We start from the raw sequence: 17,870 nt of genomic DNA, 5'->3' as shown, positions 1-17,870 counted from the left end.
CTCCTGCCCGTAATGTAGTGCGGGGTGGGGTTAGGGGGTCGCCGTGGCCAGGAGGGTTTGGGCTCCCTTCTGGCCCGATATTGTCGGGAAGTCGGCGGTCCTTCGGGGTGGGGGTGCGAGTGGTCCTGCCGGGGGGGGGGGGGGGGATGTATCGGACGTCGGGGAGTCGGCCGGGCAAGAGGGCTTGGGCTCCCTCTTGCTCCGATCGTGGATGCGGGTGCGGGTGGGAGCGCGTACGAGCGGTCGTTCGGGGTGGGGGTGCGAGCGGTCCTGCTGGGGGGGTGAATCGGGCGTCGGGCGGGGTGGGAACTATGTTTTAAAACTTTTGTATACCGCGCTCACGCATATAGCGCGCGAGGGGTATGCGCGGTAGGTAAAAACGCGTATAACGCGCGCGTTATATGCGTGAAAATACGGTAGATATCTTTCATTGGCAAAAAAAACCCCACCCATTCATATGCATAATTAATCACAATATGTGATTTAATTAAAAAGCACTTATCTTATATCCCAATATGGACCTGTTTCACAAGTTGCTTCTTGAGGGGATCCAAGTACTGGATTTGCAAAAGTAAAAACATACTTCACATACTGAAAGATAGCTAGTCCAATGACGAGGTGTCAGTATACATTGCTGGGTAGCATGGCATTATCTCTGGACTTCTGAGGATTTTTTTCCTCCATTTTGCACAAAGTAGACTGAGATCTTATCTAGTGGATATTGCAGCCCTATTAGTGCATAGCCATTACTATGTGAGCACTTACTGATGCCTATTTTTAGGTGGTAAAGGTTCATGTACTAATCCTGCACTAATCAGCTCTCAACAGTGCCCTTGTCCTCCACTCTACCCCTAAACACACCCCTAATTTTTTAGTGCATGGGTATTGTGGGCAGTTGCAAAAACTACCATAGGACAGCTAAACACCCTCTGGTAAGCACGCATTAGTGCTTAGTGCAGTTTAGTAAAAAGACCCCTAAATTTTGTTGAGGCATTTACAACAGCCCATCTTGACCAACGCTAGTTGGTTAGAGAATGACATAGACTAAAGTTTGTCCCCATCCCTGCGAACTCTGCCTGATCCCATCTGCACAAGCCTCGAATATTTAAAATCATTTTATTAAAGTATAAAAAGAGACAATATTCTGTACTACTGTCATTTTCTAAATCACAAATACAGAAAAAGAATTTTTTAAAAAAAACCCTACCCCCCCTTCCCTCCACTATTGAGACAACTGAACGAGCCAAATTACTACAAAATGCTACATAGAAAAATCATGCTAACAGAAAACCTTGGTCTAACACAGAACACAAATATCAAATCCATAATAGCTGACCAAAAATGATAAACATAACCTAAAATCTCAAGAAGCCACACCTTCCATGAAATTCAACAGCAAAGATATAGAAAGATCTATTTCCTTGTATACTGTTCAAAATACAAAGATCACACATAAGGGAGTGCAACTTGCGCAACTGCCTTCTGGCCAGAGAGAGCCCTGCACCTGCTGAAAGCTGAAGAAGGCACAGCCTGGTAATGGGCTTTGTGGTTCCCAACTCTATCTAACACCAGCTCTGTCAGGATACACATTTCAGATCTGATAAATTCTAATTGCAAAATAGAAAATAATATTTTTTTTTAACCTTTTTATTTTCTGGTCATTTTATTTTTCAAATCATGTTGATCTCAGGCTCTGGTTTCAGTTTCCTTCTGTCTTCTTTTAATTCACAAAGGTGTTCTGCCCATTTGACATTTCTTCTATCTCTGAGTATGTATTTCCCCATATTCAGCACTTCCCTTCTGTTTGTCTCCTATACTTCCCTTTCTAGTATTTCCCCTGTGTCCATCTCCCTGCCTTCATCATCACCACCATTCTATGTCCCCAGCACTCCTCTGTATCCCTATACTTCTCCCCAAGTCCAGTATCTATCTTGTGTTCCTATTCTCCCCCATCTTTACTCATTATTCCTCTGTGTCCATATACCCTTCCATGTCTGGCATTGACCCTCTGTTTCCATTTACCATCCCCATGCAGTGTTTCCATTTGTGTCCCTGTCCTTACGCTACCATCTGCCTATCTCCTCTTTTATCTCTCTCTTCCAGTTTCTCCCCTTTCTTACACCAATGTGTCTCTTGCCCTCTCTCTTCTCCCTCCCTTCATCCTCTTGGTTCAAAATTAAATCTCTCTCCATTCCCTTTAGCTCCAGCTCCCTGCCATATGGGTCCAGCACCTCTCTCCATTCCTTCTAACTCCAGTCACACACACACTTGCAGGTCCAGCATCGTTTTTGTCTCTTCTCTCTAGCTCCAGCCCTAATCTCCCTTCTCTGGAAACAGGATACTGGGCTTGATGGACCTTTCGGTCTGTCCCAGTATAGCAATTCTTATGTTATCATTTGGCTATCAAATTTGCAAAGGTCACATTACAACATCTAGATCCTATTGTCCTTTTTGTAAACTCTTGAAAACTTAATTTATTTGATAAAATGGGTTGCAAAGGTTATGTAACTAAGAGCTTCCTGCTCATGAATGTAATTTCTCTCATATTGTTTGAGATTTTCTTGCTGTAATCTGCATTGAATCTTATGGAGATTTTGCGGAACACAATTTTAACATTGTTGAACAGTCAACCATTTCCCTATACCTCCATAGTAAGGTCCATGTGAGGTCTCAAATTACTTTTCTCAACAGTTTCTTTAACTTTTATGACTGCTGGACTTTGAAGGGATGGCGTAATCAAAGCAGTGTCTTTTTTTTTTTTTAATTCTTTATTCCTTTTTAATCATTCAACAAATGTAAAATAAAGATCATACATTTGCTCAAAAACAACACTTGATAAATCCATCAAGATAATAACAATTGTATATATATATATAAACCCATAACCCTCCCTCCCACCACTTTTCTTCTTAATTCATTTTACCCTCTCTTCAAATGTACAATCCCTCCTTAAATGATTTATTTTCAAAAGAAAAAAATGGCGTTTATTCATTACAAAACAATGTTAATGGCTCCCATATTTTAATAAATTTTTTATAATTTCCATTTTGTACCGCCAATGATGGACTTCGCCATTCCCCAAGTAATATTAAAATATACTGAAATGTTTTCATAGCCTTCCCACAAAGTCTGTCCCTTTTGGAATAACATTATCCTAGAGTCCTTTTGGCAGCTTTTTGTACAACATGTTTAGACCTTTGCTTCAGATTCACTTAATACAATATTTATCAAGGATTTGCACACTAATAATCTCTAACTTAGTGTATACATTGAAAGAACTAAGACCAGTACTGGGCAATCTTGCATGGCCTGTGTCCTGTATATGGATATTCCGTTGAGGACAGGCTGGGATGGTTAAGATGGGCTGGAGTGATCTTTGATGGAGACTCTAGTAGATGGAACCTAAGCACCTGGCCCAGAAATATCTAAGAAAAAGGACCATTTAAACTAAATAATTAATTTAAACTAAAGTGTGGGCCTTGAGACAAGTTTTAGAAATAGAACTTACAGGTGTGTTGTGACTTAGAAATATTCAAACAAATAAGAAGAAATGAGTAGTAGTTCTTTCATATTGACAGTATAGAGTAAATCAATGGAACATTCTTAATTTGTTTTGAATTGAATATTTTAGATAGCAGAATGTGAAAAATGGACAAGGATGTGAAGACTTCTATAGGCACTCTAAAATGATAGAAATAAAATATTCTGCAGATAATGTTAAAGGTTTTGAAAACATCCATCTGCAATGCAATCTACATGAGTGGAACCTGTGACACAGTCATGAGTCGAGTTAGTGCCTACCCTCCCCCCTTCCAAAATGTGCTGGACCAGATTGGTGGCTCTTCTCCCACATGGTCCCTAATTAACTTGTTATATTAACACTATTGGCTGCTGTAAGTTTGATACTTATGCTCATACCTACTACTACCATAAGCAGTGCTTTATACTGTCCTTTTGTGGAGCAGCAGTACCAACCCTGGATATACATAACATAGAATAGTAGATGATAGCAAATAAAAGACCTATATAAGATACTCACAGCCTAAGGAATGGTGCAATACTACATATGCTGACTTGATTTTGATTTGTCCTTGCCATTTTCAGGGCACAAACTGTAGAAGTCTGTCCGACATTGGCTTTTGCTACACAATTATTGGTGTTGCCATCTATCACTGTTAAGTTTGTTTGATGCTATTCCTTCCACATAAGATTCCTCTGTGAATCCCATGCATTTTTGAATTTGAATATCCTTGGGCCAGCCCTGCTACTATACTTGAATGTAACTTGCCTTGAGCTACAACTGAAAAAAGGATGAGCTAAATCCAAACATTAAAATTCCTTATCAAAGTCCTTGAGGCTCCTTCTGGAATCTTTGCATATTGTGGTGCTCAGCTTTGAAGATGGGACCTGTATGGTCTCAAAAGCTTAGATGCAACATTTTTAGATAATTGTTAAATTGGTCCAGGAAACTTGATGTGCTCTATAAAGAATCCAGACTTGTCCATCAGGACCAATACATCTACTAGAACTCTGTATGACATGTAGCTCCTCTCTTTATCGGTGAAGGGTGTGAGCTGAGGATGATCACTTCTTGGCTTTTTAACCGACACAGGTAACCTATACAGTACTAGGCCTGGTGTTGGTTTAACCATGGCCAAAGCAGAATTAAACCTGTTTAAAACAAAAATTATATATACATCCATTTGCTTAAAAGGTCTACAAATTCCTGTGTGGTACAGAATAGGTAAACATGAACAAATTGTTTACTCTTTCAAAAAGTACTAATACTAGGGGCCCCTCCACTAATTACATGGTAATACTTTTAAAATGAATGAGAGAAAATACATTTTTTCACTCAGTGAATAGTTAAGCTCTGGAACTCATTGCTAGAAGGTGTGATAACAGCAGTTAGCGTATCTAGGTTTAAAAAAGATTTGGACAAGTTCCTGGAGGGAAAAGTCCACAATCTATTTTTATGACAAATGTGAGAAAAGCTGCTGCAGGTTCAGAAAGTGAAAGCTGAGAGAGATAGTATGGGTGATGATTCTGATAGCAGTTCTCTTCCCCTTGATTAAAGCTGTCTCCTATTCTAACCTTTCCAAGTGTCTAAAGGAATGTATATACCACTACTGTGGGTTTAGATGGAATAATAATGTACAGCAGAAAAAGGAAACTGCTTAAGATTTCATCCTTGACAACAAAAATTCTTCAAAAATACAGTGAAAATAGCTAGCAGCCAACAATCAGATGTGTATAACCACAAAAGATTAGGCAATAAGTGATATAGTGTCCTGTTATCACAACTACACGCTAATATCATAAGGCAAAAACACTCAATGTGAAAAAATGAAAAAAACACACAATCAAAATTGGCTGCTGCTATATTACACAGTCCAGCATTCAATGTTCCAATACGAGCCTGATAATGAAAATAGCCAGAGTCATAAAGTCTGCTGGAAGTTGTAGTAAATGAAAACCCAGTACTTATCTGCCTGGTTGAAATCAAACCAGCTCAGCCGCATGCTGTATAGCATTCAATGGAGTCCATTTCGGGGGTAGAACCCCCCCCTTTCTTGGGGATCTGAGCACTGATTTTGGAGACCACAGTTCCAGCATCCTACAATCACAAAAGGCAAGAGTGAAAACGGCGCTGCCAGAGAGAGAACGCCACTAAAGATTTCATCCTAGCACCAACAGAAGAAAAAAAAAAATAATTGAGATATTTCCCCCCACCTGTACAGTGTGTTTATTGAGGCAAAATTTTTAGTTTCATCCAGGTAAAAGGCTAAGGTGTTGCCCTGGAATCCTGAAAGCTTTTGAGTGAAGTACTATCCATTTTATAAGGAAGATTAAATTCTTTATTTCCATTATTTGTACTGCTTTCCTTTTTGTTGCAGCTATAATTAAGAACATAAGAATAGCCTTACTGGGTCAGACCAACGGGCCATCAAACCCAGTAGCTTGTCCTCACAGTGGCCAATTCAGGTCACTAGCAACATTCCATGCTACTGATACAGATGTTCTTTTTGCCTGCAGAGCAAAGTTGCTTACCTGTAATAAGTTGTTGTCGGAAGACAGTAAATCACCAGTCACACAAGTGAGCGATGTCCTGAGCTGGGAAGCAATGGCACTTCTAGTAGTTTTCAAGAAACATCTCTAGATATTAATGGAAACTCCTGTGTTCTGTTTAGTATGCCTCCATTTTCCATTAAACTAACATACTCTGTCTTTCCCTTCTGGAGTTATTAGCTTTCTGACCATGCAGGAAATAAGAGCAAATAGCTGCAGCTACTTTAATGTGGAAGTACACATGTACTTTCTCTGAAACTTTCCAAAGTGGATATATTGAAGTTTGCCCCCATGAATTCTCAATGTTTATTTAAATTCTTCATATACTGCCAAAGTGATTCAACATACATTACATATAGGTACTTTCTCTGTCCCTAGTGGGCTCACAATCAAGTTTCGTACCTGCAGTAATGGAGAGCTAAGTGACTTGTCCAAGGTCAAAAGGAGCCAAAATCAAATCTGGTTCTCAGCCCCTGCACTAACTCTTAGGCTGTTCCTCTGCTCCTTTTAATACATCTTGCCCTCTGTACCATAGCTTCTTCCTGGATTTTGCTGCCTTTTCTTGGTGTTGGGCAGTTTTATCACCACTACCAGATGCAGTCACTTTGGTCCTTCTCCTGTTTAGAGAAAGATATATTCACCATGTACGTACGTACTGCATCCTAAATGCAGGACTTCCCTTTTGTATTAAACAATGGTTGTCATACTTAATCACGTCAGATTACCCCTCACATTTTCCCCACTTCATCTGGTGTCCATCCTGCTAAAAATCTTAGCATGATCTGCAAACAAAACCACATTTCCTATTACCCTCTCTGCAATGTGCATTGTAGTTAAGTGCATTCACAATTTTCTTTTAACCCTGTTCCCTGCACACACTTTTTATCAGTGCTGCTATCCTGAAGCCTTTACCTGAACCAGTTATAGGTAATTGAATTTGTTCTTCTGTTAAAGAATATAGACAATCAATCATTAGGCCTGTGGGTGCTCTTATACATATTTAGAGTTTAGCACTGAGTATTAGTGAGGCTGTATTTTGTATAACATTTTAAAAAATATATTACTCTTCTTTTTTTCCAGTATTACTTGGATCCTCCATTTAAACTAAGTGAAGCTCTTGAAAGGTATGGACTGAAAACTGAAGATTTCTTTGTCTTGAAGCATGGAGAATCAAGAGATTTGAATATCAACAATGAGGCCTTTGAATGAAGAAAATGTGGCCTACTTTCTAGGAACTTAAGGCAATATAATATTTTAGGAGATCAGTTAGGTGGGATTCTTAGGAAAAAAAATTGATAAAGAAATTTAGGAATCTAGTACTTCACATTTTTCCTTTCTATAAGGCTTATAATACAACTTAATTTCCTAAATTTATATGTATATAATACACACAATAGCATGTGTGTTAACTTGAAAATAAAAATACTAAGACTTGTAAATATGATTTAAAAAAACAAGAGTCTTCCACTTGTACTGCAGAAGCATATCACACATCCAGATTTTGGTATACTTACTTTCTTGTGCAGTATTCAAATTTCCATTACTTTAGAGCTGTGTGAAGATGATTTCAAGGAATGTGCCTTTTAAAGGAATTTGGTCCATTTGATTGCAATATGAATGCATAAATCTGCTGCTGGCCAGAGTCTGTATCCACCTTTGCTGCTGTTGTTTCTCTAGTGATTGCCAGAAACTTTATCTTTGCACTTTGAAAGCATTTCTGTTCTACAGAATGGACGATTGCATGGTAGAAAGAAGTGGCACAACTGGAAAAATGCCTATTTTTGCTTGCTTCTCTTTTCCAAGGCTTTACTTTTTTTTAAAAAACTTTTTTTCTAATGAAATAGTACTGTAAAAATTCTGTACAGTATGCCAACTCTGCCTGATATGGGGTTATGGCATTATAACTAAGTATCAAAGCACTGATAAATGCAATTAATTATTTTTCTGTATACAATTTACTAAATAAAAAGCTCTTGTCATAAAAACTGTCACGTTCATTTTCTCTAAATATTGCAAAGATACCTCTAGCAGATATGCCTGCTGTCCTCAGAGAATATCTTCTCATGTGTGGGTGATGTCAACCATGGAATCCAGTACAGGCACTGTCACTTTAAATCTTTAGGCAATGCCCAAACTGCATGTGTTCAGTAACAAAACTAAGAAGATATGTCTGCTGTCCTCAGCGAATGCGTTATATGAAGAGAAATAGGCATCATAGTCTCATATATAGGGCTCCCAAACTGCCAGGAGCATGACTCTTGAGAAGGATAATGGATATATCAACATGATCCTGGTGCAACAGAAGAGGGTTAGGGGGGAAGTTGTCATTCAGGAAGTAAAAAGATTTTGCAGAATTGCTTGATCAAACTGACTGTCTCTTCTGGAGTTTTATTTCAAACAGTAGTGAGAAGTAAACTTAGGGCTTGAGAACCAAGTAACCGCATTGCAGATGTCCTCAATAAATGCAGAGTGGAAATAAGCCACTGAAATAACTATAGCTTGGACATTGTGGGCTGTTAACGGCCCTGAAGCGTCAGCCTAAACTGAGTATCCAAGTGGAGATGGTTCTCTTAGTAACAAGAACTCTGAGTCTGTTGGGGTCAAAAGCCACAAAAAGCTTGGAGAATCCTCAGAGGTTTAGTCAGTATGCTAGAGCAGAGATGTTGCCTGGTGTGCCATACGGTCAGAGCCGCCATCAGGGCAGTACCACCAGTCCTGCATTCAGGGGCCCGGAGCTGACAGGGGGCCCGGGCTCCCCCAGGGTCCTAGGCCACAGTCTAGGGAGAGGGGTGGTCCGCCCCACGTGGACAGGAGAGAGCTGGATGGGGGACCCGCGGAGTTCAATACATCTCGAGCCGTGAGGCTCGTCTTCTGTTCCTGCCTGCCCTGCAGCTAACATATAGCCGATTGCAAGCGTTCCCCGATGTCAGCGCTGACGTCTGAGGGAGGGCTTAAGCAAAGCCTGACCTCCGACGTCAGTGCTGACGTCAGAGAATACTTCCGTTCGGCTATTTGTGCGTGGCAGGGCAGGCAGGAAGCAGAAGACAAGCCTCGCGGCTTGAGCTTCGTTTTGCTGAGAAAGTTGCAAAGATGGTCTGGGAGGCAAACACAGAACACAAAAGGGGGGAGGGAGTGCATTTTGGACACAAGGCATGAACTTGGGAGAGAGGAAGGGAGGGAAAGAGATGCTGAGGTGGGGGAGGGAATGGGTTTTTGGACACAGAAGGCATGGACTTGGGAGAGAGGAAGGGAGGGAAAGATGCTGAGGTGGGGGAGGGAATGCATTTTTGGACACAGAAGAAATGGACTTGGGAGAGAGGAAGGGAGGGAAAGAGATGCTGAGGTGGGGGAGGGAATGAGTGTTTGGACACAGAAGGCATGGACTTTGGAGAGAGGAAGGGAGGGAAAGAGATGGTTGTGTACACGGGGAATAGAAGAAAGGAGAATTTTTGGTCATAGGGAGGGAGTGAGGTACAGATAGTGGCATACCAGGGAGGGGGGGGGTCTGCCCCACCCCGGGTTTACGTCCCAAGGGGGTGCACAGCTGGCCACCCTCCAGTGTTGTCCCTAGGCCGGCAAACTGCGTCTCTTTAGCCACTTGAGTGCCACCGCCGCCATCGGGAACAGGCCGGCGCCAAGTTCTCCCTGCTTTTCCCTGTGGGGCCGGCCAACTCTCGCCACTCGCGTCAATTCTGACGTCGGAGAGGACGTTCTGGGCCAGCCAATTGCTGCCTGGCTGGCCTAGAACGTCCTCTCCGACGTTAGAATTGACGACGGGTGGCGAGAGTTGGTCGGCCCCGCGGGGAAGAGAAGCAGGGAGAACTTGGCGCCGGCCTGTTCCCAATGGCGGTGGTGGCACTCAAGTGAATTACTTTATATATAGTCAATATAGGCACAGAGTTAAATTTTTTAACATTTTCTAATGGTGGTGTGCCTCGTGATTTTTTTCATGAAACAAGTGTGCCTTTGCCCAAAAAAGGTTGAAAAACACTGTGCTAGAGCACATTTACAGTACAAAGCGTGATGAGCTGCCTCACGAGGGTGTGTATATGGTTTTGGAAAGAAAACAGGTAAACTCACCAGAGCATTCCCTCTTGAGAATGAAAACCAACTGATTTCCCCACCAAAATTTAAATTGGTGACCAATGGACTTAGCTGCCTCAATCACCTCAAGCCCTAGCTGATTAAAATTCTTAATCATAATTAAAAAAATGTTCCTTATACAGTGCAATACAGAGAGAGCACATATAAAGTCTGAAAACTGACATTTTAATTAATTAAACAAAATAATTTCTTACCTTTGTTGTCTTGTGATTTTCTTTCTAACTTTCTTATTTCCTGACTCTGGTTCTGCTTCTCTGTGCTCTCAGCACAGTTCTGGCCAGCACTAGCAGATCGCCGTGGGGGATGGGGGGCCCTCCCATCCAGCATCTCAACCACTATCTCCAAATCCACCATCTCTCCCTTTTTCTTCACAAATACCCTCCCATCCAGCATCTCTCATTTCCTCCTTGGAACATTGGGGGAGGGGGAATGGCCTCTTCTTCCCTCCCCACTCAGTATGAAGCCCCCACCACCACATGTAAGCATGGCAATTGTTATCTGTATGTTATGCACACAAGCACAATAGGTGAGTCCGTATAAAACCAAAAAAGTCCTTTGCAGCTGAGCTAGGACTTTATTTTAATGGTCTCAACTATTGTGCTGTTTTGTATGCTCACACAACTGCCGAGCCCAGGGGAATGGCCTTAAGTCCGTCCCAGGATACACCAGGAAGAGGAAGGTAGGTCTGCTGGCAGGAGTCTTCTAAAAAAGTCTCCTGAGTCTTCTAAAAAAGGTACTGGGGGATGGATTGAGGTGTTGTGCATTTAGGTGGTGGGGGCCTTGAGGCCAGAGGGGCATCCCTCCTGCCATTCAGTATAAAAAGTGAAGGGGTTGTTGGGAGGAAGGGCTGAGGCAGGAGGGAATGGGCATCCCTCCTTCCCATTCATTTTAGAGGTGGTGGTGGGGTTGTCCAGAGTGCGCAAGGTGATAGGGAGGAATCGGGGGGAGCAGGGGCTCTCCCTGTGGGCTGAGCTCATCGCCAAAAGGGAATCCCTGATCAGCTGAGCCATCAGGACTCCACCAAAGCCACAAGCTTCAGGGAATCCTGTTGGCTTAGCTGATCGGGGCTCCCCCTGCAATGATCAGCTCTTCTGAGCAAGCGCCATGCACAGTTCCTCTCCCCTTTTACCAGTAGTGTGCATATAATTTGCATGCTCTTGTGCTGAGCATTGCTAGTTAAAAAAAAAAGCATCCTTCCTATAGATCTTCAAGGGGGGGAGGGAGTGGGCATTCCTTCTGCTGATCTTCACGGGAGGGGGCATCTCTTTTGCAAATCTTCACATGGGGGGTCTGGGTGGATGAGGGAGTGAGCATCCCTCCTGCCAATTTTTTTTTTTTTTAATGTTCGAGTGGGGGAGGGGGTCCTGGCCTTTTTTTTTTTAATTCTTTATTCATTTTATAATTCACAACAAGTGTACAGTAAATATCAAACAATTAGAATACAATATCACTTGAAAATCTTCCATATCATACAACAAAAAGATATAACCCCCACCCCCTCCCACTTCCATATACAACAAAAAATATACCACATGAATATAATATCTTATCATTCATATATATTATTAATAGAAATCCAACCCCCCCAATCCACATGTAAGAATTAAAAATTGGGAAAAGTGTAAATTATTCATTATAATTTAAAAATGGCCCCCACACATCCTTAAATTTATTATAGTAACCTTTTTGAACTGCCAACGTTCTTTCCATTTTAAACACATGATGTACTGAATTCCACCAGAAACAATAATTCAACCTTGTACAATCTTTCTAGTTATACATTATTTGTTGAATGGCAACTCCTGTCAATATCATCAAAAGCTTATTATTAGCAGATATTTGAGGCTTAGCTCTCATCAGCATGCCAAATAAAATTGTGTCGTATGATAGTGCTATATAATTTTTCATTAAATGCCTTTTTTTTTTTTTATGGACTACACATGCCCACCACATGTACCTTGTCCCGGCCTACCACTAGACCACCAGAGGGTGGACAGGGTACAGGGCACACCATTTGGTTCAGAATTTTTTTTTCTTGGGTTTTCCCCATCTAGAGGAGGGTGCATCTTAGAGAGCGAAAAATACAGTACTTTTTGCAAAGTGTATGGGTTTGGATTCACTACCCACTTGTCCATATTGATACACCTATTGCATTAGAAAACCCAATACTGGTAATGCTATCCTATTACAAGTTTATTATTAGGTTTGTTTTTTTTTATATACCGCCTATCAAGGTTATCTAAGCGGTTTTACAATCAGGTACTCAAGCATTTTCCCTATCTGTCCCAGTGGGCTCACAATCTATCTAAGTCTGATGTTCTTCCTGTGAGTGGATTTTCCGTTTAAGTGCACAGAATATAACCAGTCCTCCGAGGCCTTTTCTCAAACCAGCTCCTTGTTTAAGGCCCTTTAATGTCTAGGATAGGATGGGATGGTATCCCCCTACTTTTAATGACCAGGAAATACTTGGAATGAAATCCTTATCCTCTTTACACTAATGATCACATTGATCTCCAAAAGGGAGAAATCCTTATTAAATACTTTCTGATGCTGAGAGTTTGGCAGTGATAGTCCTTGTGACCCTGGGCAAGCCACTTAATCCCCCATTGCTTCAGGTGCATTAGACAGAGTGTGAGCCTGCCAGGAAAGATAGGGAAATAATGCTTGAGTACACCTGAATGTAAATACATAAATTAAATAAAATAAAAACTAAATATTGGTACTAGAGATATTCTTTGGACAGATGTCTAATATATGATCCTACTGTAACTGATTGAAACTCAGCGGCAGGAGTTTGAGGGTCCTCAATGCCAGTGCATCTTCAGCATCCCAGAAAACGTGGGTGAAATCAGTTAACTTAGCAGGGTTTTGATAATTTCCTAAAAGAGAAGTCCATAGGCCACTATAGAGATAGCATAGGGAAATCCACTGCTTATTCCTAGGATATGCAGCATAGAATCTGTTTTGCTACTTGGGATCTAGCTAGGTACTTGGGCCCTGGGTTGGCCACTGTTGAAAACAGGATTTGGGCTTGATGGACCTTCGGTCTGTCTCAATAAAGCAATTCTTAAGTTATGGTAGAGCAGAAGACCTGAGAGAAGCAAGTTGCAATAATCTAAGCGAGAGGTGATAAGAGTGTGGATAAGGGTTTTGGTAGTGTGACTCTTCCCTTTTACCCTTCATGGCCAAGAAAACCTTAACATGTCATAAGTTAGCACCTATTATAGAGATTTTGTTTTCTGGCTCTAGGCACTACTCACACAGTTGAGTATCCTCACCAGATATAGCTTTGCCCAGGGCCTGCATTTTTTAAGCTATTGAGGGGAGGGGGTCTCTTTTCTTGGGAATATTGGTTTTGCTTTGGTAATCTTCCCCCTCCCCTATTTTCAAATGACTATTTGAAAAAAGACCTGAATGGTGAACAATAGCACATGTGCATAAAAGAGGAAAACATAAGAAACAAAGGGGGGGGGGGGGGTCTAGGGAAAACTATGATGAAAAATAAGCAACTCATTTGCACAAATGAAGGAAAAAAAAGAAAATGATACATTTTATTGCCAAGGGGGAAGACATGCTCTTTGTTTTGGGAGGGACAGGGAACAGAAGTGAAGCAGTCCCAGCTATAACACAACAAGAAATTGTTCCCATACACCACATGACCTTTCTCCAACAACTTCTGATTTCAAACAAACCTGAGTATTGCCTACTATGTGCTATCCTTACATTGTTTAGTCTGCTCAGTGACTTCTACAGGAACGAAGAGAGAGGGGAGACATGATTGAGACGTTTTAAGTATATCACGGGCCGTATCGAGGCATAAGATGATGTCTTCTGTCTTATAGGACCCTCGAACACCAGAGGGCATCCACTGAAAATCAGAGGAGGGAAGTTTCATGGTGATTCCAGAAAGTACTTCTTCACCAAAAGAGTGGTCGATCATTGGAACAAACTCCCACTGCAGGTGATTGAGGCCAACAGTGTGTCAGACTTTAAAAGAAAATGGGATATTCACGTGGGATCCCTAGGGGAGTAAAGTCAGGGGGGTGGGTCATTAGAGTGGGCAGACTTGATGGGCTATGGCCCCTTTTCTGCCGTCATTTTCTGTGTTTCTACAGCTGGAAGTTGCCTTCAGCTGTCCTGTCTGATTTGCTAGGTTGTACAATCTAATTGTTAACAGAAGTGCTCGTCAGACATCTCATCATATAAATGATTGCTTACGTCATAGCAGAGACAGAAAATATGTTAGCAATATGCTGAAATAAAAACAGGTAGCAAACAGTCTGATTAACATATCCTTTACTATGTTAATATCTGGTTATTTTCTTGATTGAGCTACAAAGGCCCATATTCTATAAACAGCGCCTTAACTTAAGTGTTGGTAAGTGCCCTACTAGCACCTGAGTTAAGTGTTTATGTTTATTTAAAACTTTATATACCGCAAAACAGCCTAGAAAGGATCCAAGCGGTTTACAATGTATAGGTCACATTCATTAAGAAAAGAACTCCATTGAAAAATAGGAAAGGAAAGAATAAAAGCAAAAGTTTAATTTTTTTTTCCATAAAATACTATAACAATCAACATCTCAATGAATTTGAAAGAAGATTTTAATAATGATACTGTTAGTTAATGTATTCTTGTGTTTGTCTTGTTGAAACATGTTTAGCATTTCTTAAATATGTATGCATGTAATTCTGTAAACCGCATAATTATGTGGTATATAAATTTTTAAATAAATAAATAAAAATTCTAATAGTAAAACAATCAAATCTCAATAAACCATAACTAATACATACAACTAAAAATTTCAATAACAAATTAATCATTACATAAATACAGATTACAGTCCCAGACTCAATTCAATTTGAGAAAGCTAGTTGAAAAAAAATGTGCTTTTAAATGTCTTAAAATTTATATATAATTCTTCTGTTTTCTTTTTTTTTTTAATTCAATGTATTTCTTTATTTTAGAAATAAAAATAGAAGAACAATGGTAATAACAGTGAGTTACAAATCTGTGTCAAGACAAACAGAAACTACATAATGATACAAAACGGTACAATCAAGCAAAATCAGTAAACACAGGAATATGCATAAGAATGATCCTGCATATCATATATCGAAAATAATTAGGGAACAGCCAAAATGTCAGTAATAGGAGCCCAAATTTTAGTGAAAGATGACAAGGAATTAGTTTTTTCCGCAGCTAACTTCTCAAACTTAACAAATAAACAAACAGTATTCCACCACATATTGGTATGCAGGGACGCAGAGTCCTTCCAATTAGAGAAGATTGATTTAAGTGCAATTTGTAATAAACAGGACAGAAGCTTGGATTGATGATTATCTAACATATCAGTTATAGCTAATGAACCAAAAATCACCACTGGAAATGATATTGCAGATTTGATCGGCAAAATATCACATATAATTTCCCACACACTATTCCAGAAATTTGTGACATTAGGACAGGAAAATAACATATGTTCAAAAGTACCAATATCTAAAGCACAAGACCAGCATACATTAGTTTGTCGTTTGTCAATTTTCGATAATTTATAAGGAGTCCAGTATGCTCTATGTAGAACAAAGAACATCATTTGGATCATGGCAGATGAGCAAAAAGATCTGAGAGAAGTCAACCAGATATGTTCCCAGTCTGTCATCGTGAATGGAATGTGCACATCAGTATTTCATATATCATGTAATGCTGTACTCGCAGAGTACTTAAAATCTCGCAACAATTTGTACCAAGCAGAAGCTTCTCCCTTCTTACCTCCAAATTCCATAACCCACTGCAAGTATGATGGAGGTTCAAAAAATAAAGGAGTAGCAGAGATATATGAAGAAATGCAATGGTGAAGTTGCAACCAACGAAAAAATTGATTAGCAGGTAAGTGATGTCGCGCCACAAGTATTGGAAATGTCGCTAATTTAGTATCATCCCACACTTGCGCAATGGAATGTATACCCATTTTTATCCAGGACTTCCACTCAATATATTGTCCCTGAATCTTAAATTGAGGGTTATGCCATATAGATGAGTGAAGAGTAGTATTCCATTTGCAATCCGCTGTCGCATCAATGGCTAATACTGCTGTTTTAGTGGAGGCAAAGATAGAGTGGTTGATGGTAGAACCAGTCGGAGTAGTAAAGGGGACAAATTGTAGTTGGTCCTCAGTAACTATAGATCTTTCCAATATAAGCCAGGAGGGTAACACTGTTGACGAAGAAGCATTAATCCATTTAGCACCCTGTCTATTTAAAAAGGCCAAGTGATAGTCATAATAGCTGGGAAAATTGACTCCACCTAACTCTTTCGAAGCTTTCAATTTCCGTAATGCAATCCTCGTAGTTTTATGCTTCCATAAAAATTTAACAATGCTCGATTCCATTTTAGCATATACTTTAACAGGGAACAAGAATGGAATCATAAAGAGTATGTAGTTAATTTTAGGAGTCAATATCATCTTAATAGTGTCCAAATGTCCCCACCAGGATAGATTTAATGGTGACCAATGATCAGTAAGCGATGAAATAAGATGAAGTAGATGGTTTACATTATAATCTCTAGTTTCTTCTAGAGTCGGTCCAAAAAAGACTCCTAAGTATTTCATTTGCCGTCCTACAGATGTCAAAGATAATTGGTCAAGTATTTCAGCATCCACCAAATTGTTAAGGGGCATTATTTCTGTTTTGTTTCTATTTAATTTATAGCCAGAGATTCGTGTATAGTCATCAATGATATTAAAAATAGTAGGTAAGGAATCTGGTACCATATACAACAGAACATCGTCAGCGTATGCCGATAATTTAACATGGAAGTCACCCCATTGGAATCCTTGAATACATAGATTGGATCAAATCGCTATCAGGAATGGTTCCAATGCGATGTTAAACAACAATGGTGATAGTGGGCATCCCTGTCTGGTTCCGCGAGTGGGATAGAAAGCCGGAGATAATGTACCATTGATCCTAAGATAAGTTGTGGGATTGGAATATAATATTTTCACAAGTTGAATAAAAGTTGTATGCATTCCAAACCATGACATCACAGCAAAGAGAAAGGACCATTCCACTCGGTCAAAGGCTTTCTCAGCGTCTAAAGCCATTGCGACCAGTGGAGTCGAGACTTGTTGAGCATAGTAGATAATATGTGAAAATAATTGTGAATTGTCAGAGGATAAACGTCCATTCATAAAGCCATTTTGATCAGCATGAATAATGGTAGGAAGTACAAGCTGAAGCCGTAAAGCCAATATTTTGGCAAAAAGTTTCGCATCTGCGTTTATTAGTGCAATAGGTCTGTAATTAGCCACACGTAAATGATCTTTTTCCGGCTTTAATATGACAACCGTCATTGCTTCTGTGAATGTACCACTGACAGTGCCGGATTCAATCAGATGCGTAAAAAGTTGGAATAATTCTGGTAGCAGAAGATCCTGAAATGCTACGTAAAATGCTAGTGAGCTCTGGCACGTATGGCAGCTTAGCGTGTGAGTTCCGCGGAAAGCAACATGTTGGTTTTAAACTAAATATTAATATTTTTTGTGATAATCATCTTACACCAGAGCATGGCAGCGTCTAAACCCGGTAAGCAAAAGCGTTGAACCACCCTCGCCGCAAAAATCTAGCCTCGGGAAAAACGAAGACGAGTCCACGGCCATTTTGGCAGAGCTCCGTGGTATAAAAGAACTACC

At 40.3% G+C, this 17,870-nt stretch overlaps 2 protein-coding genes across 6 annotated transcripts in view; one reads left to right on the top strand and one right to left on the bottom strand.

Moving 5' to 3' along the window:
- The window catches only part of NAPEPLD (N-acyl phosphatidylethanolamine phospholipase D), a 65,003-nt gene extending 57,238 nt beyond the window's left edge, over positions 1–7,765 (top strand). For all 3 annotated transcript variants that reach the window (XM_033959627.1, XM_033959626.1, XM_033959625.1), the window contains exon 5: positions 7,150–7,765. In XM_033959627.1, coding sequence (XP_033815518.1) covers positions 7,150–7,278 — 129 coding nt within the window. In that variant the 3' untranslated portion in view covers positions 7,279–7,765. The remainder of the gene's footprint in view (positions 1–7,149) is intronic.
- ARMC10 (armadillo repeat containing 10) overlaps positions 4,005–17,870 on the bottom strand; it is a 65,353-nt gene continuing 51,487 nt past the window's right edge. The window contains exon 7 of one of the 3 annotated variants that reach the window (XM_033959628.1): positions 4,005–5,617. In XM_033959628.1, coding sequence (XP_033815519.1) covers positions 5,535–5,617 — 83 coding nt within the window. In that variant the 3' untranslated portion in view covers positions 4,005–5,534. Of the gene's footprint in view, positions 5,618–6,654; positions 6,687–11,974; positions 12,811–17,870 lie in introns of those variants that run through there. The other 2 variants (XM_033959632.1, XM_033959631.1) reach the window with 2 other exon arrangements.

Source organism: Geotrypetes seraphini, chromosome 9 (assembly GCF_902459505.1).
Source record: "Geotrypetes seraphini chromosome 9, aGeoSer1.1, whole genome shotgun sequence".
Taxonomy (NCBI): Eukaryota; Metazoa; Chordata; class Amphibia; order Gymnophiona; family Dermophiidae; genus Geotrypetes; species Geotrypetes seraphini.
This window is presented reverse-complemented; position numbering and strand designations above follow the sequence as displayed.